Source organism: Cydia pomonella, chromosome 10, assembly GCF_033807575.1.
Source record: "Cydia pomonella isolate Wapato2018A chromosome 10, ilCydPomo1, whole genome shotgun sequence".
NCBI lineage: Eukaryota > Metazoa > Arthropoda > Insecta > Lepidoptera > Tortricidae > Cydia > Cydia pomonella.
Genome location: NC_084712.1, coordinates 15,341,363 through 15,367,422, shown reverse-complemented (window position 1 = coordinate 15,367,422; position 26,060 = coordinate 15,341,363). Strand labels below are relative to the sequence as shown.

The window sequence follows — 26,060 nt, the reverse complement described above, 5'->3', positions numbered from 1 at the left end:
TATCCTTATGCTACAGCTTTCACTAATAACTTATTTTTCACCAGCTGTTCACTGCCAGCGCCACACACCTGCATGAGCGGCGCTCGCACCCGCCCGACTCCGGCTTCTCAGAACCTGCCAACAATAACATCAGCGAGGACAACAACAATGGCCCTATATCGCTGCGGGAGATGCAGAACATCGCCAACAACAATGCTGCAGCATACATTGTTAGCGAGAACGAGGAGCGGAATCGAGTCAGCCGCGAGTCCGTTGTCGAGTTTGAGCCTCTGCCTATAGGCATCAGGGTCGCTGATCCGTTGGAGAGATGCGTGGATTGGTTTGGTGAGTTAACTACCGTCTAAGCACTATTCTAAATATAACTTTATATCACTGTGACATCGGCAGCATCGGCATCGCTACCAACAGTGCTTGGAAGAACGTAGAGCGGTGGAGTTCGCTATGGAGTTCGAGCCGCTACCAACCAACCGGAATTAGTAGCTAAATCTGATGCAAGCGATGCATGGCTTGTTTCGACGAGTATCCTAACCACTAGATCTTCACAGCTTTTTTAGGTAGTGAGACAATAGTGGCAGTAGTGTTACATTCGTTTAAAAAAAGCCCAAGTATTGTCTTTACACAGGATAGGAATGAAATGGAATTGACATTTTCCATATACTTACGTCGTATATTATATATTATGAAATGACAGTCCATTCCTATTCTCATCGCGTTAATGGAACCCTCGTCATAAGTATGATATAACTTGACACGGCATCATAATTATTTCTGTTCAACGTCGAATAATATCAATTTCGTACGGTATTTCCAGCTAAAGGGGCCAATAAGGGAGTAATCAATACTGAAAGTCAATTTAAATAAAAACCTAAACTTATAAACGATATAAGTAGTCGACTTTCACACAATTTAAACAACAAAGGAGTACACTATTATGGTTATACATATAACTCGTTTATATTTTCTTTTCAGGCGACGAGGATTTCCCGAGGAACCGATTGCAATATCTACGCGAGATCGGGCGAGGGTGGTTCGGCAGGGTGAGTCAACATCAAGATTCGTTTCGTTTTTCCTTTGTTGACACGTGGGAAGTAACGGTTCAGTTATTTGCACAAGTGAACCAAAAATTTGTCACAGTACTCACAGTTAAGGAAAAGGATCAATTCAACAAAACATGTTATTGAAATATGCTCACTTTTTGTAATAAATAAGTTTTTAATGAAACAGTTTGTTTGTATTGCGTTCTTGTACATAATTATACTACACCTATTTCAACTACGTAAGGCATCAACAACGCGTTAACTACTCCATCGAGCGTTTAAAACTAATCATCCATTTAATATATCGATTGCCAACATATTACAGGTAGTGGAAGGCGAAATCGAAGATGAAGGCACAACAACGACAGTAGCAGTCAAAATACTCAACCAGAACGCGAGTCTAGAAGACAAAGCTCGGTTCCTCGACGAAGCGCGCCTCTACCGTGACGCGAGCCACGAGAACGTGCTCGCTTTCGTGGCCAGCTGTCTTCAGGAAGACCCCTGGATTCTTATATTTGAGCTGTGCTCCACAGTAAGTAATACCCGATCTTGTATATCTGTCTATTAAAATGCTCGTCTAGATGATAAGGCGCGGTTATACATCTATCGACAAGTTACGTACATCTATCATATCGCCAGTCTATAAAAAAAACCCGATCTCTCACTTAGTGCATCCCTATCAGGACAAGCGGTATAGTCAGCTCAGCTGCAGTAACAGTTGAATTAAGCTTTAAACTATTTATGATTGAGCTAAAGTCCTATTAACCCCAGGACTGTATGCAACGAACGTATCTGCAATGCAACGAATTAGTTCAAACATCTTAATAAACGACCGTATAGCTGGAGACGGAATGTTGCCTGTAATTATTGTTTATTGTATTTCTTTGTATACATGTACAGTATAGTCATGCATCAAGATACATGGTATTAATTATAATTTCTTAGGAATAGGACATGCTAACTTGTGAGGGATGTCTTATTTCTATACTTATACCTATATTATATAATTATATTTAACCGTGCTTATTTTCCAGGATCTTCAAAACTATCTGACAGCGAACCGTCCAAAGATGGCAACACTGAACGAGAGCGGCGTCCCACTGCGTCTCATGTGTGACGTCACTTCCGCACTCTCCTACCTACACTCTAGGGGATACACGTATGGGTAAGTTGTAGGTTTTGAATATCTAGTCTACAATATTAATTTATCATTGGATGAATCCTTGAAATTTATCATTGGATAAAAGCAAATTATTCGGGTAAAAAATGGTAAATTTTGTGGAAATCGCCTTAATAATCCTGTTGATAATAGTAATTGGACTCAATAGAATCCTTCAAGACATTGTGATCAACACAGCGCTTTAACTCATCATTGACACAAGAAATAATTGCAATCCTAATATCAGTAAAATCAATTATTTCGTTATTTCTTGTATTTAAGTGCTTCCAAATGATTGCATACTTTCCGAAACGATTCTGAAGTCAGACATTCAAACAGAGCGTTGATAAAGTTAATGAGTTTCTTTAGGGACAAGTGCGAAATCTTGTCACTCTTGTATAATATTAGCTTCTTTACAGTTCCATCTAAATGTTTTGCAGGGAGCTGTGCACGCAAAACGTGCTGATTCGCGGCTCGGACGAGGCGGCGCGCGCCGTGCTGGGCCATTATGGCTTGGACCCGCGGCCGCAGGTCGACAATATTCAGCATGCGGTAAATAATGCCTAGTATAATAGTATACTATTGCAGAGGACGGGTATTAGCAATTCGTGGTTGAGTTTCGAAATGAAGACGTATCCATAAATTGCTGTTCCTGCCGAGGCATATTTAGTGCTTTTTCTCCAAACATGCGAGGAAATAAGGTAAAATAATATTACTTAAGCATCAAGCATCACTCAAATCGAATCTTCACATCAATCCTCCTTCCTTAATTATTTTTCCTTCCTTCCTTCCTTCCTTCTTTAATTATTTTTTAAAGTTAAAGGCACAACCGTACCGTTCAGTACCGTTCAATATTCGTTCATTAAATTGTGCAACATGAGCTGCATGTGAATGCCTGAATTCCAAAAAAATAAAAGTTATGCAGTCTTCGATTTTATTATACAGTATTCGCACGATCATATACAACGGTCTTGTAAGAATGAGACATGTAAGTTGGTTTATCTTCCTATCTCACTCTATCCTATAGCTTAAAATGACTGCTGACCAATGTAGACGCGGCTATAATAATTATTTAAAAAAAGTAAAAAACAACAAGTAAAGTAAAGTGATAACTTTCCGTCCGCTGAATCAGGACAATAATGATTTGATTTAATTTGTGTTTGACCATAAAGAAGAACTTCCCGTTTTATTTTTGCTACAATAAGGTAAACATTTCAGAGCATAATGGAAAAAAGCTACGTAAATCACATCGACAACAGACTAGTGACTCATATAGTTCTAGACACTCAGCTTCAAATATATTATAACTTAAATATGTCCCTTGTTTCTAATTGAGCAGATAGGTACCTCCGGGTACTTTAAAAATTAAATAAACTGGGTCTGATGATGCACTCACAAGTTGGCCAAACAAACTCGTAATAAAATGCAGCTGGCCAAAATCCTACCGACTGCGCCATATTAGGAGATACATAATAACCATTACAGTGGACAGACTGCTCGAGTTTGTACTCATTCAAAAGGTCGCGAGGGGACGATGGATGTGCAAATGACAGAAGGCAACTAATAAAAGAGTGTGTCAACTGTCACTGTCAAAAAAAACACTCGTTATTATTTATCATTATAATTAGTTTGAGACATAGTTAACTGATCAAATGGTGATATTAGTCGCAGGCCGGTGACGTGTCGTCCCTGGGCTACGTGCTGCGCGACATTTGCTCGTGGGCCGCCGCGCCGCCGCCCGCGCAGCCCGACTGCCCTTACCGGGAACATCTGTAAGTTACCCCTAGCCGAAAATACTCAGTACCGCGCAATCCGCTCAGCACTTTATAGCCATATTGTAGTGGAAGATCCGATTTTAAACAATGTCACACGTTTCCCCACAGACACCAAGTGATGCAGCTATGCTGGCACGAGAACCCTGACTCGCGGCCCGGCGCCGCGCAGGTGCAGGCGCTGCTGGAGCACCTGCACTCCACGCACCTGCGGTGCAGCGACACGCGCGACGACGGCTACGGCAGCTCTGACTTCGAGGAGCGCTGGCAGCGCCTCAAGCCCAACACCATCCCCAAGCTCGACGAGCACCGCGCCCTCGTGCACGCGCCCTCCACCTCCGTCACCTCACACTTCACCGGCTCCGAGCGGCTGGCCGTCGTCTGTCTCAGCGTCGACATGGACACGGCCGTCTCCAGGTCCAGCAGCATCATGTCCGATAAAGAACCCTTATCCGTGCAGATCAAGTCCGAGAGTCTCACGAACCTCCACGGCTCGCTCGAGGACGTCCGAAACATTTATCTCACGCATAACGAGCAGGCCGTCCTGGAGTGCCACCAGGCCAACACTATCGAGGACCGGGACGACGATCGCTCGGACGCCTCGGTCGACCCGTGGCTCAAGGAGATCATCGCGGGCAGCCAGGACGACGTCAGCTATTACAAAGATGTCAGCGATGTTATAAAGAATCTCGACAATATTCTCAATTCGGAAAAGACGTCCAGCTCGGAGTCGAGCCACCAGGCGAGCCCGTCGAGGGACAATTTGAGCTTAGACTGTAAAAAAGATTACCCGATGCAATCTAGTATGGTTAAATCGCCTGGCATTACGAATTTCCAAAATATTTTGGAAGTCGGCTTTGAAGAAAGGTCGCCTGAAAAGAAACAAGATGAGGATGAAGATAGAGATACGATAGGCACGCTCAGTCACTCCTTCGAGCGGCATAGCGATACCGCCAGTCAACCCACTTTAGAAAATTTAACTCCTGATACGCCCTTAAAAGATATGGAGCTGCCGTTTGAAAAGACGAATGCTGATTTACAAAATACACTGCATGTAATTCAAATATCTGAGGATGTACAAGTTGAAGCAGTATTGCCAAAAGAAAGTGAAGTAGATAATAGTGATAGTGTAAAAACTGATTTATGTATAACGCCAATGCATAGTGTTAATGAAGATAAGAATGTGTATGTGAGTGAAGACTGCCAAACCCCGAGTGATAATAAGTTAACTGATATATTGCATGATAAGGAAACAGTGCAAGCTAAGTCAATAAGTGAAGTTAGCGATAATAAACCAGTTTGTAACAACGCGGAGGAAGTAATTATTAAGACTGTTCAAAGTTTAGAACAAAATGTGCCAGTGAAAGTAGATGATAAAGAGGTCTTGCCGGTATTCCCTGAGATAGTTAAAAATTATAAGGCTGCAAATCTGATACCAAATGCCCCACTAGAAGAAAAACACGCGACTGACCTACGACTCGAAACGACTAGCATAAATAGTCAAAAAGAAATAAATAGTGATCTCATTACACCTGCAGAAAGTACAATCGATAGTAAAATAACACCATTTGATATGGTAGTCCTGGAAGAAACCTCGTCTGTAAAAGTAAAAAACTTAGGCAATGTTAGTCAAATAGCGTTTAAATGTCCTCTTAGGTCAGAAGAAAGTCAACAAAGCGATTCACCTTCTGACCAAATAGAGGAAGTAAATGTACCTGAATCAGTACAAATTATATCGGCCACTCCAATTATTGAGAGCATTTTAACTGGAAGTCATAATAAAGGCGATGTTGAAGTAGACCTTAATTCAGTTACTGAAACAGGTGTTTCCAAAAACATAGAGGCAGAACTTGTGAAATCGGTTGAAAAAGTAGTTGAGGAAACAAATGCTTCAACTAATGTTACTACACCTACACTGATTTTGTCGGAAGCACAAGAAGACACACAAATGTTAAAAGATAAACTTCCTGAGAAATTTATCGACAAAATTATTAAAGAAGCTGAGGCAGCTGCTTTGAATTGTATTGAAACAGCACAAGCTAAATCATTAGTAACCGAACCTATGTATATTTCTAAAGATGAACCAGTGGAAATATTTCTAACCACTGAAATAAAATCCTTGAATAACTCTACTGCAGACAAAATTACTAAAGATACTGGAGCCGGGAAAGACGTATTACAAAAACAAACATCCCCATACGAAAATTCTCAACATAATTTTCTTAAAGAAGAGGTAAGCATACCTTCATCTAGTGATTTAGATAATATTACAAAAGAAATCTTGCTAGATGCCATACAAGAAGTACCTAAAGTTATGTTAAAAGTAGAATCGCCCGATTTTTTTCACGAGAATAATTTAATTGCGACACCCAGTCCTGATGCTAATTTCCGGGAATGTGAAAACAAAACCCCTGAAATCGAATCTACCCCGGATGTTGTACGGGATGTTACGCACTCCATAGATCAACCAATAGATGAAAATACTAATACGCAAATTAAATCACAGTCAGTGGTCCCTCAGATATCACTTGATCTTGAATCAACAGCAAGTGCAGATTCTTCACAGAGTACTTTTCTCATCAAAGACACACTGAAAGAAGAATCGAAAATTGTATCCGAAAGTCCTGTTGACACTGTACTAGACGAGCCAGTACGAGAAATTATGGCACCAGAAGTTCATATGGAAACTGTGAAAAATACATTTCTTGATTCTGAAAAAGGAGTAACAGGAAGTTTATACGCTGAAGACACTTTAAAACCGTTAAGTAAGGTACCAGGTCAGAATGAAACGGAATTAATTGTAGTGGTTGCAGAAGAAACAATTGCAAAAGACAATAATATAGAACGAAATGCTATTCCTAAGTCTAATACTACAGCTGTTGAAAATGGGCGTGTACCATTATATGATAGCACAGCCTATATGGATCTGACTGATAATGTGAAAGCTGAAATTGTAGAAGAAAACCCTATGGATGATAATATTAAAGATGTCATCAACTCTTGCTTAGAGACTCCTGGAAATGATAGCTGCTCACTGGTCAAGAATGAATCCACAAAGTACTTGGATCTGCCTACTGTTGTGAAGGATGTGGATGAGTTTTTACACGCGGAAAGACAGCTTAGCAGCCAAGTGGACGAGAAGGATCCTATATGTTCAAGTACACCTAAAAGCTCAGTAGATGATACACCAAACTCATCAGAAGAAAAATCTGACGTATTATCAGAAACAAAAGTCCCTGACTATGGACCCGGAGTAACCCTTACAAAATTAGAACAACAATGTGTCCCAGATTTTCTAAGCCCTTTTGATTCTCCGACTAAAAGTCACCCAACTGACACCTACGATGAAAACAGCTCAGTAGTCTTAGGCCCTTTTGAAAACTGCACCATGGAACTCTTTAAAGGCGTTAAATCTGGTGGAGATCTAGGCGACATTCCGAAAGAAGAGATGTTCTTCTCTTCAAATTTCAGTGAAATGAATCTCGAAACTCCCTCGCCACTCCGCGATAGTAACTTTTTGAACGAGGTACCGGATATAGTCAACGATGATAATTATCTGGATATAATCAGTGATCCCAAGGATGAAACAGACTCGAAGACCGAAGCTAGCGACGTCACTGATCAGTCTGTCGCTGAGAAAAAAGCTTCACCGTCGACGCCTCCCAATTCTCCTGGTTACTTTCTAGCTTCTACATCTCAGCAGAAATATCTAGTAGATATAGATTTGAACCCAGCAACTGAGCCCGCTCCCGTAGAATCCGATTCCGGCTTAAGTTCGCTGAATAAAGAAATCGAGTTGAACCAAATAGAGCTTCAAATCACTTCGAAATTGGCTATGGCCGAGAACGAAAATAATCTGAATATTGAATACTCTGGGCCGTTGACTGTGGAAGGTTTAGTGCAGAATGATCTGGTGAGGGAGGAGGAATCGGCGCCGGAGACGTTTCTAGCGGGGAATGGAGGGAACATTGATGATATACGGGATATGTTTACGCTGGATGAAGACTGCGTCAACGCGTTGAGGAACGAACTGGAACTGAAGCTGCCTCTTGCACAGGTGCGTTTTAATCTTTGTGGATTACGATTATTCGAAATTTTCTACAATTTGAGTACCTATTCACTTACCCAAGGCTTATGGCCCTCCAAATGGATTCATAAGGATGCTGTTCTGATGTGTGTTCTTATTCTTTAACATTAATATTCAGAATTCAAATCCTCTTTCATACCGCGAGCTCACACATACCCCAGCAAGAATCTGAATCAAGTAAAAATTAGAGAGAAGTATCCAAAATGGTTAACATGATTTTTATTTGGAACAGCAACGGACCTGATTTCAGCTAGGTCGTTCTTAATGTGAAATGAAAAGGTTAATTGACCTTGGCTTCACCATTGAAAATAAAACGAATGTATGTTTATTGATTAAGTAGCCGTCTTTGCCTTCTCCCAGGTGGCAGCCATAGAGCCCCCGTGCGAGAGCGAGAGCGAGTCGTGGTCAGAGCTGCCGCCGCCGCCCGAGCTGGTGGTGAGCTACCCGGGCGCGCTCAGCCCCATCGCCGAGGAGACCGGCCCGCAGCTGTCCGCCTACGAGAGCGACGTGCTGTGTAAGTTACCGTGCGAGAGTGAGCGAGTCGTGGTCGGAGCTGCCGCCGCCGCCCGAGCTGGTGGTGAGCTACCCGGGCGCGCTCAGCCCCATCGCCGAGGAGACCGGCCCGCAGCTGTCCGCCTACGAGAGCGACGTGCTGTGTAAGTTACCGTGCGAGAGTGAGCGAGTCGTGGTCGGAGCTGCCGCCGCCGCCCGAGCTGGTGGTGAGCTACCCGGGCGCGCTCAGCCCCATCGCCGAGGAGACCGGCCCGCAGCTGTCCGCCTACGAGAGCGACGTGCTGTGTAAGTTACCGTGCGAGAGTGAGCGAGTCGTGGTCGGAGCTGCCGCCGCCGCCCGAGCTGGTGGTGAGCTACCCGGGCGCGCTCAGCCCCATCGCCGAGGAGACCGGCCCGCAGCTGTCCGCCTACGAGAGCGAAGTGCTGTGTAAGTTACCGTGCGAGAGTGAGCGAGTCGTGGTCGGAGCTGCCGCCGCCGCCCGAGCTGGTGGTGAGCTACCCGGGCGCGCTCAGCCCCATCGCCGAGGAGACCGGCCCGCAGCTGTCCGCCTACGAGAGCGAAGTGCTGTGTAAGTTACCGTGCGAGAGTGAGCGAGTCGTGGTCGGAGCTGCCGCCGCCGCCCGAGCTGGTGGTGAGCTACCCGGGCGCGCTCAGCCCCATCGCCGAGGAGACCGGCCCGCAGCTGTCCGCCTACGAGAGCGACGTGCTGTGTAAGTTACCGTGCGAGAGTGAGCGAGTCGTGGTCGGAGCTGCCGCCGCCGCCCGAGCTGGTGGTGAGCTACCCGGGCGCGCTCAGCCCCATCGCCGAGGAGACCGGCCCGCAGCTGTCCGCCTACGAGAGCGACGTGCTGTGTAAGTTACCGTGCGAGAGTGAGCGAGTCGTGGTCGGAGCTGCCGCCGCCGCCCGAGCTGGTGGTGAGCTACCCGGGCGCGCTCAGCCCCATCGCCGAGGAGACCGGCCCGCAGCTGTCCGCCTACGAGAGCGACGTGCTGTGTAAGTTACCGTGCGAGAGTGAGCGAGTCGTGGTCGGAGCTGCCGCCGCCGCCCGAGCTGGTGGTGAGCTACCCGGGCGCGCTCAGCCCCATCGCCGAGGAGACCGGCCCGCAGCTGTCCGCCTACGAGAGCGACGTGCTGTGTAAGTTACCGTGCGAGAGTGAGCGAGTCGTGGTCGGAGCTGCCGCCGCCGCCCGAGCTGGTGGTGAGCTACCCGGGCGCGCTCAGCCCCATCGCCGAGGAGACCGGCCCGCAGCTGTCCGCCTACGAGAACAACGTGCTGTGTAAGCTGATTTGCTATGTAATCGCCGGTATCCTACCGGCTGCGCTAGTACGACGTACCGTCCTTTCCTTAGTAAAAGCTTGCATCGGAAATACTTTATATATAACTAAAACTCATTAGGACGACCTATATCAACTAGGTCTGTTGTTACAGGGAACGCGTCTCTCCGCACGGAGTCTTCAGAAAGCTATCCATCTCCATGCAACAACTCCACGGAGGAACCGACGGAGCCGCCGACAGGCCAAGACACCTACACGTTGCCCGGCCGGCAATCCTGCACTCAACCTCAACCCAGCAGCAAGGAGTGAGTACCCCTAAAAACTACCAATATGTTTGGATCTGGAATGCCACGAACGTTATATTATTCACATATTTACGAATGAAAATGTTAGTAAATAGCATTTAAAATAACCTGCCAAGTACGAGTCGGGCTGGCGCATCGGGGATCCTTACATCTTAATTTTTTTTGAGATTTAATTTGTTTTCGTAAGACCGACTTACGTTTAAAGGTTTAAACTTCTTATAGGTTTTCCTGTAGTCTAATAGTAAAAAACTCTTTTCCGATTCTTTAATGTAAAGACACTATAAAATCAATTTGCATCTGTATTCTTAAGTAACTTTCAAACTATTTCTCTTTAAATTTTATTTATTTTGAGGCACTGAATCCTGAAAACTGATCAACCGGCTCGGTAAAGATCCTTCAAATTGTATTAATCGATAACAATTTGCGCGCAGTGCGCGTGAGCAGGTCGGCAACAGGCGGCATTGCGAGCGCCCGTGGACACGAACTGCACACATTCGCATTGATGCGAATGCGAATGTTTAAAAAGACGCAAATATTCATAACATCCCTAGTTTGGATATAACTTTAAAAAAAATATATTGGTATAGTTAGTTATATTTTAAGTAAACTACAAAAAGTCTACCCATTACATCGTTTCCAGGATAACAATGAGTGCTGACAGCCTGAACGCCAGCCCGGCGAACCCCGGAGTAGACGACCGAACGTTCACCGTGGAGTGGAGCCCCTGCGAGCGCCTGCCGCGGGCGGCCCCCCGCGGGCCCAGCCCCGGCGCCGACTGCTCCGCCGCCGCCGGCGTCTCCACCGCGTCCCACACCACGCGGCCGACCGACCTCAAACCTTCCGAAACGCTCTCTAAAGCTACCAGCATCGATTCCTGGTGTTCCAACGACACGCTATATAACGTCGAAGAGGCTTTCGATGACTTGGCCTCCGATCAGGACGTCCCTCCAGACTTTGGTGCCGAAAAGGACGACAACAGCGAAAGCGACACCCTCACCCTCGACGACGACAAAGAGCTTAGCCACATATCGACCTACATCGTCCACGACAGCAAGTCGGACGACGACCGCTTCTCGCCCGACTCCATCACGGCGAATGATAATGTCAACAATACGTATACGAAAGCGAAAGCTTCGCCTACCAAGTCGGAAGGCTCGAAAACGAAGGACTTAGCGTATGAAACTATGACAGGACCGTACTCTAACTGCTCTACAGAAGTCTTGTCTGCCGATAACGCTTGGATGCTACCGCAACCCGAGCTAGTTCGACGCTCGCCCATAAATGTCAATGTCGATATCTCCGCTCCGGCACCTAAAAAGTGCGAAGAAGTCGTCGCTAGCCCGAAATTAAAAAGCGAGCCTTGTATCAAAAAAATGGACAGCGTTGAAATATCTTGCCTGGAAGACCATTTACTAAACAACGAGAGTCCGCAACGCGAAGAAACCTATGACAGCCCTCACTGTCACTACGATATGGGGGTCGGTGCAACTAGCACTCCTCTTACGGAGACTCCTTCGGAAGAAAGCATAGCTTTGAGTTTGGAACCAGATATAAGGACGCCAGAAAATCTACCGAGCAGTATACCTAACTACCGGTCGTTTATGCTATCGGCGTTGATGCGGCACCAAGAGACAGCTACGCCTAAATTCCCTTACGAATCCGAGCTGTCCGACGAAAGCCGAATTGGATCGGACGCAACGCCGTCTTTCGTCGAGTTCATGCACGCGGCTACTTCTAAACCCCAGGAAACGTCACGCTTGCACTCTAGTCAAAATGGTTCAAGCGACTTCCACCGATTCGAAAGCTCATTGGAAAGACGCCCTCAGGACCTTTCCCGCCTGAAAGAAGCTTCTATAGAAGACGTGACCAGGCCTAGTCAACTGAGAACTCTAGTTTTAAGTCCGCCTAGTATTACAAAATTTAAAGAATCTCACGTAGGTAAGAATACAGTTATCATAACAGACTTAGAAGAGGATGAGATGGAGCAGCCTCATTCGATTATTATCGCTGAAATTTCCAAAGAGAAGGATAGTCCTAATAGGACTTTTGATTCTCACATAGTCGAACTGAATCTTACATACGATTCTCACACGAGCAAGAAAAAAATGGATGGCGCACTCAAAGAGAGCAACAGTGACAATTCCAAAGAAATAACAATAAATGGAACAAATGATGAAAGTCATGATTTGGATCAAGCTGAAGTCAAATCACCAGAATCAAAAACCGAAGAATCAAAGCAAAAAGAACAAACTATAAATAATGTTGACGCGCTTAAAGACATCCCAAACGGCTCAGTTTCAAAAGTCAATAATGCTTACGAAATAAAGTGCAATGGCAATAGTGAGAAGTTTGCAACAGTCAACTTTATAAGCGAATCTTTTGAGGAACTGGTCGAGAGCAATGTCGACGACGGGGATTGCAAAGACATCAAGAACGACGAGGAAATACTAGAAGATTCAGAAGAGGATAAGACTCTCCCTTTAAAAGACAGCCCGGCCAAGCTTGTTTCTGAACAAATTAATGGGGTGGAAGAGAAAATGGTGGCTGTAACAGAAGATTTTTTACAGAATGAGAAGAAGTTCTGTCAACTTGACGCTTACCTGCCGCTCCTGAGTGATATAAGATTCACAGGTACATCTTCTTTCAGATAAATCAATTTCATTATACTATTTATTCATTAGACCATTTTAACTCCTTGATTCATTGGTGATGTTACAAAATAGAAAACTGGATTAATTCTAAGATACAATCACCATAATAAATTATAAAAGATTTTCTTGTGTTTCCTATGTAGGAGTTGCAGTGTTTGATATTAATAAAAGCATTACCTAACTTTTCACCAATGGCTCTGTGAGCTGTATACCTCGCGAACCCCCATTTGTATACTTCATTTTGAATATGAATCGACAAAGAAATTCTTTGTAATTATCTAACCTGCTCACCAAATTCACGAGAATTGGTTGAAAAATGAACCAGTAGACGAGAACATCTCGACATACGAAATAATTTTCGCCCAAGCTGAAACGAGGACCTTTGCTTTCGCTCCGTCAGTGATTAAAAAAATATGGTATAATTTGTAATAAAAAAATAAGATACTTTATTAGAAATCTAATTAAGCCCTTTAATAAGTCTACGAGATAAGGTCCACAAATAACCAGTTCAATGTATCTATTAACACTAAATTGTGAACAAATCATAGGACCAGCTTCTGAGATCATGAGTACATCGTTCACGCAAGACTCACCGACGGAGCCAGCGCCAGAGGGAGACGGCAACAAGCCCGGCGATGTGAAGGAGTGGGACAGCGACACCGACTCGCACTCTAGCAATTCGTCGAGTGGCGAATTTATTTGGAAGGTAAGTGTGTTTTTAGACTTTACCCCCTTATTCATAAACGTCTACTAAAGTTGACAAGCTGCTAATAATTGTTAGTCCCTTTCCGACGTATTGGTATGATGGAAAGAGACAAACGATTATTAGCAACTTGTCAACTTTAGTAGACGTTCATGAATAAGGGAGTTAGTATGTTGTCTTTTGTGTGTGATTTTGATTTTATCCATAAATATATATATATTATATTTTTTATAAATATTATAGGACATTATTACACAAATTGACTAAGTCCCACAGTAAGCTCAACAAGGCTTGTGTTGAGGGTACTTAGACAACGATATATATAATATGTATTGCTAAATAAATCTACTTACGTGCCATAAAATAACATATATTTGTGTAATATATATTTTGTTAATTTAAAGATAATAAACTAAAAAAAAACCTAAAAAAATCGAATTCATTAATTATTAATTGACGTAAGTGAAAGAGCTTTGGTAGGTTTGATGATATTTAATTAGCAATCATGGTATAATCATTAACTGAGCGAAACACAGGTTTGGGTTCTATCAAAGATATAATGAAGTAGTAGTAGAAAATGAAGAAAAATTTATGCTCGAATAGATGGCGACACCGTTTGATATTTATCACATATCAGTGCAAGAACATGGGTCAAATAATTATATGTCATTCTAAGAGTTTTATTCCTGTGTCGAAAGATGGCAGTAAAAGTTGACTACAAAACTCTTTGGTTCTATTTCGTTGACTTGATCTTTTGCTGCTTTCGAAAGATAAGAACATGGGATGATGAATATTTTTTGAACCAACTGCAATAAAATCTTATACAATGCAGAAATGAAGTAAAAATCAGACTTATGACTGCTGAAAACACTCAAGTTAAATGCAGTTGTAAATACATGTATTTTGAATACCAACTGACACTTTAATTAAAAGTATTTTGCAATTAATAACTTTAACTAGAGCAGAGTAAGGCCCTCAACACACTGAGCGTAAGCGTATCGTAAAAATATTACGAGTACGAGACGCATAAAGTTCTGGGCACCAATCGTCGCGTAAGCGTAATCATTTTATAAGTGAAATTTCATTAGTTGATATCATGTAGTCGCTGACATCAGATGTCTTCGACGGATGTATCTACTGTAGATGAAGATTTTTTTATTGTTTGATTATGTCAGAAGTTTTGTTTTTTACGCGCGTATTACGCTATGCCTGTCGTAATGACGACAGAAATCTTATAACATTTACATACATTATACATTACAAGAACATTATGTAGTATCTGTATATAATTAACGACTGATAATCCCATTGCTTTATATGACCTCCCTAGTACTATACCAACATTTAGTTTATAGTGGAAATGTTTTACTTTATCGATGTGCGTGTAATCACTTAAAAACCAACTTCTCAATAAAGGAACATTTTCACTTCCACAACAAATTTTTGGTTTACCTTATACCTATTTTTATTGATTATATATTTACATATGTGGACAGTTAGTCAATATAATGATTTTTGAATTTTACTCTTCGTTGCAAACATCTGATTTTCTACCTTATGACAGTTATCATAAAATCTATATTATAAAAATGAATCATAATCACCGATTGAGTATTTTAATATCACCTTTATTTTGTTTGGGTTTAGATTTAAGATCGAATGTATAAAAACTATTGGGTGAATCTATAATCATAGATCGCAAGAAAAAACAAAAACTTGTAAGATTTGTGTACTCGTGATATTCTCGTTTTTTTGCTATGTTAGCTCATAATTCACGATATCTATCAAATATATTGACAACTGTCCTCGTCGAATAACGCCATAATATACTGGTTGTGGTTTGCATGCGTGTGAATAATATTGTGTATGTGTGCGTGCTAGGGCGGCGACGGGCAAGAGACGTCCGTCGTTCCAACCACGCAATTCGACCATGTAAGTGTTTATATAAGTATATACTATCCTATAATATATACTAATATATTTGTACAGTTGTATTAAATATTAGTAACGCTATTTCCCTTCCACAATTAGATACCTACTTAATCGTTATAAAATATCAAACATGGCTAACCTTGTAAAGTGCACAAGATAGTGTATATTATTTTGAACTTTTTAATGTTCCAACCTAAAACCCAAACAAACGGAAGTAATAATGAATTTGGTTTTAATATTTTGATCTTGGCTTTTTTTATTTAGTTGTTTAAAGTCCACTGCTGAGCAAAAGTAATCCATCGCGGAGATCCCGATCGAGATGCAATTTCCAAAACTGTTTTCATTTGTTAATTGTATAGACTTGAAGACTAAAATGCATCATCTAAAAGAACATCTCCGCGTGAATGTACCCAAATGCCCTCAACTTTAATTAACCTCGAGTCTGAGAGCGATATCGGGTTGGCAGTGATAGTCAAAATTAAACACATTCAACTTTAAAATGAAAGTTAGTTTTTTGGATAGCTCATGGGACCCTTAACGGGTTTGTTTCGACTTTACATCACTCTGCAACTATCTGCTTAAATTGAAATGAACATTTTGACAGCGCGGCTCGAACGGGTCCGCGGGTCGAGCGGCGCCGGGCTCGGGCAGCGGCTCGGGCTCGGGCTCGGGCTCCGGCTCAGGCTCGGAGGGCGACGAGGTGGAGTTCGTGCCGTCGTCGTGGGACTGCCGCGCCGAGCCCGCCAAGTCGTCGCTTCGCAGTCTGCCCCTTTCTCAGGTTAGTTTTCTATTTAATTGTAATTATATTCAGAAGGTGTTACCAGAAATGTCTCTGGAGTTACCAAGACATCACGTTTCCAATTTAATATTTGTCTAAAATTTTAGTCTATCACAGAGCAAATAGCTTGTTTTAACGTAGGTACAAGTATAATATAACATAAAATTATATAAAAGTAATAACAAGTTATTTCTAAGTTAAATTTGAAGTTTAACTGTCGTGGACAGATTAGTGTTGGTCTAAAAGTTTTTCGCCCAGCGGTCGCAGCATGGTTGCATGTTTATCGCCTGTCACTTTCGTACTTATGTACATACTTGTTAGAACGTGACAGGCATGGTGACAGTGACAGGCGATTCAAATGCGACCGTGCCACCGCCGCTGGTATGTTTTAATTTTGTTCAAATCAAAACTGTCTTGTAACACAACAACAACAAACGGCCAGTTGCTGTACCAATTGAGAGTTACTAATATAAGGCGAATATTTCCATGATATTTTTCATTGTTATATGCTCATATTTGCGGCGTTCGACATATTTTTGTCTTAAAATATTTTTGTTACAAAAATCAAAACAATTTTGAAATAGTTCTGGCACCCATAAATACAGGTTACTTGTTTTTTTTAGATTATATTTTACCCGTTCACTATATACTCGTATTAATTATATATACATATTCATACAAAAATTCAGGATCGAATTAAATTTTCTCCACAAAAGTGAAGGACACGTCAAGAATAACAATAATATATTAGCAAATACATATATTTCTTTTTATACATATAGTTTTATTAGTTTCTGAAACAAACTGCTATGTAACTACTTATACAAAAAGATCGATAATTACGTTTACTTATAATTGATGCAGGTCTCTAAAAAACGCGACAAAGGCCCACAGTGCCTCAGGCTGGATGAACCAGTCTTCAGCAATGATTGCACTAATCATATTAATTACATATTTTGTTTGGCTTATATTGTTCATTTTTTATCAATGTCTTATAACATGCTTTCGTCTCAGCTGACATATAAAGTGACCATTCCCAATATTTATCATTCGTCGGTCGATAGGACATTTGTATATAGGACTAGCCGGCAGACTGCGACGCTGCCTCGATAAAGTCTCGATCGCTTCGCTGTTGTACTCGTAGGCAATATCATTTGACGTATCTGGGGGTCTGTAAGACTGTTCAATGCTAAAATGGATTTCATCGTTTTGTGTGGATCGTGCGACCGCCCAGCTTAGACCGAGCAGTAACACCAACAGCGAACACCGACACATTTCTCTGTAAAATATTAGAATATCAAGTCATGAGTTAATAACAAAAATTCATATATTAGTCATTTGGGTAAAACAGTCATCTATTTACGTCACATAGGTACGGTAAAGTGTGTATGATTTCGTGGACGATGGATTTGTGAACCGGTGTATTAACGCAGGCTATTAGGGTATAACACTTAAAAATTTGTGTTTTGTTTTTACCTGATCATTTGCTGATTATTAACCATACCCTCCATAAGAGAGGTATGGGCATTGTAAATGTCATCTCGCTTTGTGTGGTAAGGCACAGCCAGTGGATGTCATTCCAGATCTAGAGCAGAGCCCAACTGGGGAAGTACCTCCACCTTACAGAGAACAGCAGCCAAATAACACTAGACCCTACTCATAGTGTTGTGTTCCTGCCGGTGAGTAAGGTTGCCAGAGCTCAACGAGGGGGGGGGGCGGGTTTAGGGTCGGCAACGCGCATGTAACTCCTCTGGATTTGCAGGCGTACATAGGCTCCGGAGACTGCTTACCATCAGGCGGGCCGTATGCTTGTTTGCCACCGACGTAGTATAAAAAAAAATAATAATAACAAAAGTGCCGATTAAGTCCGCCATGATACATAATTCTATATCTTTGTGTAATAAAGTATAAACAAATAAATAATTGGATGCAACCAAAAAGTAGAATGAAAGAAGTATTTCATACGAGATCTAACGTGACTGCAGGACCACAACCCCTTATTTCCAAAATAATACCAGATATCATTTGAAAAAAAACCTGTAAATTTATTGTATTACTTGTGCAGCACCAAACTTTACAAAAGAGGAGGAGTTTAAATCTCTATCTGTATCTGTAGTAAGACATATACACCGTGGGGCCGATTTAACCCGACAGACTGAGGGTTTTCTCATTTAAAAAAAAACTTTACTTAATCGTTGCTTGTTTTTTTTTCGCCAAGATGTAAAAAGAAATAACGTGTCGTGTGAGGAAAACAAACACACACACACACGCACACACACAATTTTTTACTTGCTCCTTATGACCTCAAGGATGCCTGATCAAAATCTGTTGGGTTAATAAACTATTTTTTATTGTATGGTAACTCACTCTGTGCATGACATGCGCCTCGCTGGCGGGTATGGGGCAAATTAGATCTGTTGTCAGCAGTCAAATCGTCCCTTGAAAATTCAAGTTTTCGCCACGCGCCACGCCGTGCGTTGTTGTGGCTTAATTTCCCCTTACACGCACTTCACACATTGTCAATTTGAATCAAAACAAAGACTTACCGAGACGTCCTCTTTAAAGCAGCTTACGGAAGAAAATATAACACACAGTGTACAGTCAGCTATTTAAACTGAATGATGATATCACCAATCTACGCACAAGGGTTAAAATAAATTAATCCTGACACTCGAGATGTCTCACACAGTAACGTGACTCCTTTTATTTCATACAGAGTAACAGAGACTGTTGAATGCCTGTCATACGACTTGCGTCAATCGCGGTTTATTAATGTTTTTCTTCGAAGTCATTTTCAAGTCAATCGCACCCTAAATAGAATTATCTCACCCCGCGGCGACAGACTGACCACAGATTGATGCAATCTCAGTTCGATTAACAATACAAAGACTAAAAGTTCAAAATGCCTAAGTTTGTGCCATACACGGTTGCTTACCAATTTCAATAAATAACATTTTTTTCTTTAACCACATCGTCATGGTTACGCCAAAATATTTTTAACTTACACACACATTGATATGTATACAGACATGTCGTACGCACATGGACTCTAAAATGATTACTATGTACCGTAGTATGGCGACAATGGTAGTTGAATGTAGAGATGCACTGATCATCAGTACTAAAGGATAACAGCCTCTGTATCAGGAATGACCCGGAATGAGATGAATGAGAACCGAATGAATCTCTCTCTCTCTCTCTCTCTCGCTCTCTATCTGAGCGTGATGGGCATTTAACTTTTTAAATTTAAATAGATGAGTAATTTAAAGCAAGGATTACTTTTATATTACATACCTTCTTAAACTATTTGGGGCAAGTGCAATACCTCAATGTATAGTTTGAGATACAGATGTGCAAGTTGCGGAAAGTTTCCAAAAAATAAGAAAATTTTCGGAAATTTCTTGAATATTTGAATGATGAATTATATTTCTATATAAGAAATTTCCACTTTATGTTTTGGAAACTTTCAATCCCCATACAAAAATATAAGAAGTTTCCGGAACTTTCCAATGTGGACAATTTCGCAATTTCGGAAAGTTTCCTTCGGCACATCAGTAGTTTGAGATTCCTAATAATGGGTTTGTACACGTCGTTACTCATAACGTAAATTTTAATTGCTCATACGTGTACTTGAGTTAAGTTTTCATTGTTGACTAGTATCCTGCAATATTTGTGTCACGTTCAAGGAAAGGAATAAGCGCTATTGCCATAAATACATAATTAGAAAAGAATCTTATCAACATTCGAAAGTACTTCGTTCAGACGTTTTTTACCTTGGCCGCTCCGATATATTTTTATTGCACGCGCATAATTATATTGCTGTACCGCTCGCACAGTGTCAGTAACCGCCGGTATCATGGGCGAGACAGCAATATAATTGCGCATGTGCGATAGAGATAGGAACAGGCGCGTCGATGTGGGAAGTTCCTTGTTCTAAGCGTCCTTTCTTTAGTGTTTGCATAGGATTTTTGCGACTGGGGGTTTAGCCAAGTGACAATCCTTTATAGAATAAAATAAATAATGTATGGAAATTATCACGTGATGTCGATATATTATTACTTTTTGATTGGCATTGTCCATAAACGATTGTTAACTTGGCTACAGCCCCCGTTGTAGTGTGTGTTGGTGGCCCCAACGATTCCTCTTATTGCATGCATGCAGTAAATAACTCTCTCTATCGTAATTATACTATGGCAAACCTATATTGTCAGTAGATTTTTTTTTTTTATTAGCCACCTTTTTCTTCTATCGGAAACTTGCCAAAAGGCTTATTTATGATTTTAATAGTATGTACTGTACTATGTATGGGGGTAATGTTCTCGTCCTGTTAAAATATTGAGCCTATTTTCGGATGAGTTGTCAATAGTCTTCATTACGACTACATTTTTGACAGAGAAGGATTCCTTACGAAATTAACCGTAGTCGGAATAAAGCTTCTCATACGTTTTGCTTATTTTCTAATTTGTTTACTTCCACATTAAATAACAGTGCATAACTCGATAGGATTTTTACTTGTTCAAAAACGAGAAAGCGCCCGTACGCTTTACAGCCCTATGGCTGTAACACTAGCAGTTTGATGACATGTGTGTGTGTCGGGAAAGTACGTATTGGTTGAAAAAAAAAACACAATTTAAGTAGATATGTTTGCAATTAAGTACCTATAATTAAATATAGCCAAAGATGAAATCTTGCCACAGCCACTTAATTATTAACCTTTTTTTCTTGGCTTATTCTCGGCATCTCATGTTTCTTATCCTTACATGTCCAAACACCGTTCCCAAGATATACTGGCTCCTTATCAGATGGGCATTTATGTAGAGGTCCAAAGATATCATTTTGAGGTAAAGAATGGATTTCTTTTTGTGTCTTGTTCTTGCATATAAAACGTCCGTTCCGAATGGGTTCTAGAATGGCCATATCGGACGGACATTTGGGTGCAAGATCAGGGGAATAAAAACGGGCTCCGCGTTTATGTCTCTTGTCCAGGCAAATGAATCCTCCATGTGGAAAGCGTTTCATAATCTTGTCAGACGGACATTTTGCTAAGGAACAGCTAGGGCAGAGGCGTCCGATACTGTGACGTTGCCTAATACGGACATTGTTTATTTCGCCGCTGTAGTTACCGATGCCTTTTTTATTGTCATTCTCGCATAGAAATCTTCCGTTCGGGAGCGGTACTAGAATCTTACCAGGTGGACATTTGTCGACATTGTCGCTAGCAATTGCTTTTTGATGCCTGTCCTTGCAAATAAATGTTCCGTCCGGAAGACGTACCGGTATCTTGTCAGAAGGACATTTGTATAGAGGTGGGAAGACGATTTCGCGTCGTTCAATATAATGGACATTGTTTAATTCGGGGGTATCGCTGGTAGTATGTTTCTTGTCCTTGCAGATAAACCCACCCCGTCCGTCGGATACCGCGATTTTGTCGGTCGGACATTTCGGTAAAGGATCAGTAGTGCCATCGGAAGTGTCATGGCGTCCAGCAGGCGCAGCAACGCTTAGAATAAGTGAGGCGGGGTGAAAAGGAGTTTTATCGACTTCTACAGGTTGTGCAGCCGCCCAGCTCAGTGCTAGTGCCGACAGAAACACCAGCAGCGGACACCGACACATTTTTCTGAAAACATAAATACTATGTATCATACAAATGTATTTCCACCATAAATGACACAAGTTTCGTCTTGATAAATGCTAACCAACTGGGTCTACCGGGCTAACCCACACATAGGAAAATATTTAATGTTGACATAGGTCCTATAGTAAAACTGCTTAATTAATTACTAATGCATCTGGTTCAGTTCAGGGAATGCCAAAGGGTCTAGCAGGCTAATGAAGGAGAAGTGGCCCCTCTGAATCTTATAATATAGAAACCAAAAAGTCGTTTTTCTCCAGAACTATATAAGGTAGAGCAATCATACCAAATCATAGCTACAAAGAATGAGTAGGAGTAGAACTCAGATGTTTTTAAATATAAAACCCCTGAAAAAATAATGATTAAAATATCAGGGACTTTTTTGACAGCTTTTTTAACACGTATTTGTAAAAGTACACCTATGGAAAAAAATGTCAACGAAAGCGTTTAACTATCAAATGAGTCTTGCAACCTTTTTTGACAGCCATGCGTCAAGTTCAAAATAAACACTGTTGGCTAGACAACGAATTTAAACCTCATTTAAACAGAAAATCTCCTTCAGAATGAAAGACGCTTTCGTTAACATTTAATTTTTTTAAAGTATGTTGCACCAATTATATTGAATTGATTTTTCGCTTGGTAGTAGCTAATACTATTTGCAGTTTATGTGATTTTCTGTATAGGTGTACCTTTACAAATACTTGTTGAAAAGAGCTGTCAAAAAAATCTCTGTCATTTTAATCATTATTTTTTCAGGGAATAAAATATTTTTAAAAAATCTGAATTATTCTTTTACTCATTTTTTGTAGCTATGATTTGGTTTGATTGCTCTACCTTGTATAAGTAGTTCAGGAAAAAAACGACTTTGAAAAATGTGTCCATAAAATAACGTTTTTGACATTATCTCGGTGACCGTTCAAGATAGGGGGCTGAAAATTAAGCTGTTAAATATAACATAACCAACAAATGACATTATAAAAATCCGATATTCGTCACAGGGGCCACTTCTCCTTCCTTAGCCTGCTAGACCCTTTTATACGTTAAAGACCGCCCACACACAAAATCCGGCGCCATGCCATGATTTACTACTGTAACAATATTTAAAAGGGATATAAAATTACTGAAACATTTTTAAACTAAATAAAGCATAGCTTATTTAAAGACAGTAATACGTTTTGGAGCGTAAATTACAAAAATAAATATTTGACTTAAGTATATCCTCCTTGATTCGCATAGCTTAATAATAATAGGTGTACCTACATATTTAACCGGTACCAAAAAAAAATTACAGCTTACCGGGGCGTCCTTTAGAAACACCTTACTGATAAAACTACATATGAACCGTATTAAATACTTGCATTTATACTCTGCGGTTCCTGCATTGGGTGTTTTACTCATCGTAACGGTAATTTTCGTTGCTCATCATATATATTTATTTCATTGTCTTTATTCATACGCTATGAATATGAGAGTTGATAACAATTAACCATAGTATATAATAGAGTTTAACAATTACATTTTCTGGGGTTACTTATCTGAGACCACTCGTATGCATGAGTTGGATGAATTGCATTGGACTGGCTGAAAGGCAAAAAAAAAATTGTTTTCTAAGTAAAAAATGTTTAGTTTTTCTGGGAAATTGTGTACATAATCATATACATTGATATTGGTACTCAATGTTAAGCACCAGCAGAAGTTTACGCTTTTGTTATTCCGCTGCTTTTAATGTAATCCCGAAAATGCACTCTGATGTAATGTAATTATTTGATTTTCGAAATAAGGCGACGTTCAGAAGTGATTCGGAGTTACCAAATACATCTTAGTTGTTTTCCTTATTAGAAATAAAACTATTTTATTGAATACAACTTTTTTATTTCAATTACACAATTAGTAGGTATACCTAGGACTCATACGAATAACTGGCTAATTTGAACAGTAAGACTTGGCCACACTGGAGCGAGGATCGAAAGCACCGTCAGCGGGGCGGCGCGTTCCCAAATCAAAAGGGTCACTATTATTTGGCTTTTAACTTAACTCTTCCGCATTTTTCCCACTTCTTTTCTTCTTGCATATTAAAAAGCCAGCCCATACCGGAGTAGTACCAGCCGGGCAGTGACTAACTCCGCACGTAATACAAGCAATGACTGGGCCTTGTCTTATCACTGGTAATATGTCAGGAGAACTTTTGTGTACCAGGGAACCGGTAGATTTGTGTGCTTCCGGAGTTCGAACATCAACAGGAGAAGCAACTGCCGCGGCCAAGATCGCAGTCAGCAGAATCTTTGGCAGCCAACACATTGTTGTTCACTGTAACATAATAGTTATTTACGATACAAGTGCAGAAAATAGGAAATTCACAACGAGTGGTGATAAATTAAAACACGAGTTGCAAATTACATATTCCGTATATCGTACAACATTTTACAGTACATATGGCTCTTTAAAGTTTCGATATATGCACGGAAAATGCTCATTCGCGCACACGTGTAGGAAAGTAGCACTATATGTACTGTAAATAAATATATAACTAAAAACAATAACAACTGTGGCCCTTCAAAAGAGACTTTTAATAAATTCAGTTCAATTTAATTTTTAATAAATTCAACTCAATTCAATTTAACTCAAGTTAATAAATTCAACTTACTATTCAGGGCGTCCCAAAGTATATTTACTTTGGAACGCCCTAAATAGTTAGCTGGATTACACAATAGCTTAATAAAAGAATACTGGAAGAAGTCAGTTAGCTTACACGTACTCTTACATAAAAAAACTTGATGGTTCAAAAAAACATCGGAATATTAAAAGCATAAGGCAGTGGCAGTGTTGACTGCTGACCTAATTGAATTTCCTTGAAAGGTTAAATAGGAGTGATTCAATTGAAGTAGGTACGCTCATACAATAGCTCAGTACCTTTTAAAAAACGTGTCCAATTATATCTACGTTGATTCACCCGAACTATCAACATTGCTTGAGCGTCTAAAGAAAAACTTGGCTGCTTCCCATCAGGCGGCTCGTCTGCTCTTTGCTCCCATTGTTTTGAAAAAAAAAAACAAGCTTTTGCGTAATGAAACCTAGTTTTACAAGTAAGAAGCTTGTGTTTGTTGCATTATGTGTTGAATGTTGACGGACTTACCTCCACGTGCTCTCGGAAACACCTCAACAACTACACTGGCAGGACAGACAGGGTTCCGTGTATTACAATTTGTAGAAACGCGTCGGTGCAGTATTTTCCTTGAACTAGGATTCTTGCGGCCTTTATTTTATTTATTACAATTAGATGCGTAGTGACCTACAGGCTACTTTGTGTTCATTACAAACAGTTCCCTTAGTGAACCTCATAGCTATAAGGTTTACCGAACGAACTATCATTGAATATTGTGTATGTGTATTAAATACTTAGAAGAACCTGCACATATACACATATATTATGTATCCTTCTTAACTTAAGTATTGTGGTTAAACTAATTAATTCCACTGTATTACGAATTATATGATGATTTTACTGCATTCTTACCGCGAACGAAGTACAATACCGACTTGCGATACAAATGTTTCCGCGACGCCAAGGGTTCATCCATTAATTACGTCACACGAATTTCGAGGTTTTTTGACCCTTCCCCCCCTCCTTGTCACACTTGGTCACATTTGGCGAACCCCTCCCCCCCTGGTGTGACGTCACATTTTTATCAATTTTGTTTACAACGAAATCGGCAATTCGAATTAGGTATTATTAATATATTTTCAAAATATTTTTGATGAAAGAGATATTATTAATTTTATAACACAAAACCGATTAGGAAAGAAAATTAAACGAATAAAAATGATTATCGTTCCAAAAACTCGTTATTTAAGTGCACAGCGATTTAAAAAAAACTGGGTTACTGATGAAGTTAAAGTGACGTCACAAAGTTTGCGACTCCCCCTCCCCCTTGTCACAACATGTCACATTTTCTTGACCCCCTCCCTCCCCCTAAACGTGTGATGTAATTAATGAATGACCCCCAAGCTCTTGGGAAAAACTACAATCGTGAATAGGTACCTACTTCCTTTATAAACAGTTTTCTTTACCTTATTGATGACTATTTATATACTTGTACATTATGTCACTATGTGTCATTAAACGCATGTTTCGTCGTAAAATTGAGAAACGTGACTTAAAAAAGTTAGATTCAACTATACTTCAAACTTAAAATGAAAATGGCCCTTGAAATTAT

General features: G+C 40.7%; 2 protein-coding genes and 1 long non-coding RNA gene across 5 annotated transcripts in view; 1 reads left to right on the top strand and 2 right to left on the bottom strand.

The window, feature by feature from the left end:
* LOC133522247 (uncharacterized) overlaps positions 1–26,060 on the top strand; it is an 87,717-nt gene that overhangs the window by 57,025 nt on the left and 4,632 nt on the right. Inside the window, exons 4-16 of the mRNA XM_061857518.1 lie at positions 45–324; positions 970–1,037; positions 1,363–1,569; positions 2,072–2,202; positions 2,637–2,748; positions 3,862–3,968; positions 4,080–8,025; positions 8,416–8,569; positions 10,000–10,150; positions 10,791–12,781; positions 13,350–13,507; positions 15,386–15,436; positions 16,041–16,214. Coding sequence (XP_061713502.1) covers positions 45–324; positions 970–1,037; positions 1,363–1,569; positions 2,072–2,202; positions 2,637–2,748; positions 3,862–3,968; positions 4,080–8,025; positions 8,416–8,569; positions 10,000–10,150; positions 10,791–12,781; positions 13,350–13,507; positions 15,386–15,436; positions 16,041–16,214 — 7,530 coding nt within the window. The remainder of the gene's footprint in view (positions 1–44; positions 325–969; positions 1,038–1,362; positions 1,570–2,071; positions 2,203–2,636; positions 2,749–3,861; positions 3,969–4,079; positions 8,026–8,415; positions 8,570–9,999; positions 10,151–10,790; positions 12,782–13,349; positions 13,508–15,385; positions 15,437–16,040; positions 16,215–26,060) is intronic.
* On the bottom strand, positions 16,960–18,860 carry LOC133522249 (uncharacterized). Its single transcript, XR_009800024.1, has 2 exons — positions 18,761–18,860; positions 16,960–17,493 (listed from the first exon to the last, which is right to left on the bottom strand). It is a non-coding gene; the product is annotated as an uncharacterized LOC133522249 (long non-coding RNA).
* LOC133522243 (uncharacterized) lies at positions 20,844–25,413 on the bottom strand. Of its 3 annotated transcripts, none has more exons than XM_061857513.1 (3): positions 25,361–25,413; positions 23,143–24,153; positions 20,844–21,831 (listed from the first exon to the last, which is right to left on the bottom strand). In XM_061857513.1, the coding sequence occupies exon 3, from the start codon at positions 21,825–21,827 to the stop codon at positions 20,916–20,918; it is 912 nt and encodes a 303-aa protein (XP_061713497.1). In that variant the 5' UTR covers positions 21,828–21,831; positions 23,143–24,153; positions 25,361–25,413; the 3' UTR covers positions 20,844–20,915. The 3 variants fall into 3 exon arrangements, with proteins under 3 accessions (XP_061713497.1, XP_061713495.1, XP_061713496.1); XM_061857511.1 differs by lacking the exon at positions 25,361–25,413 and adding an exon at positions 24,980–25,338; XM_061857512.1 differs by lacking the exon at positions 25,361–25,413 and adding an exon at positions 24,757–24,987.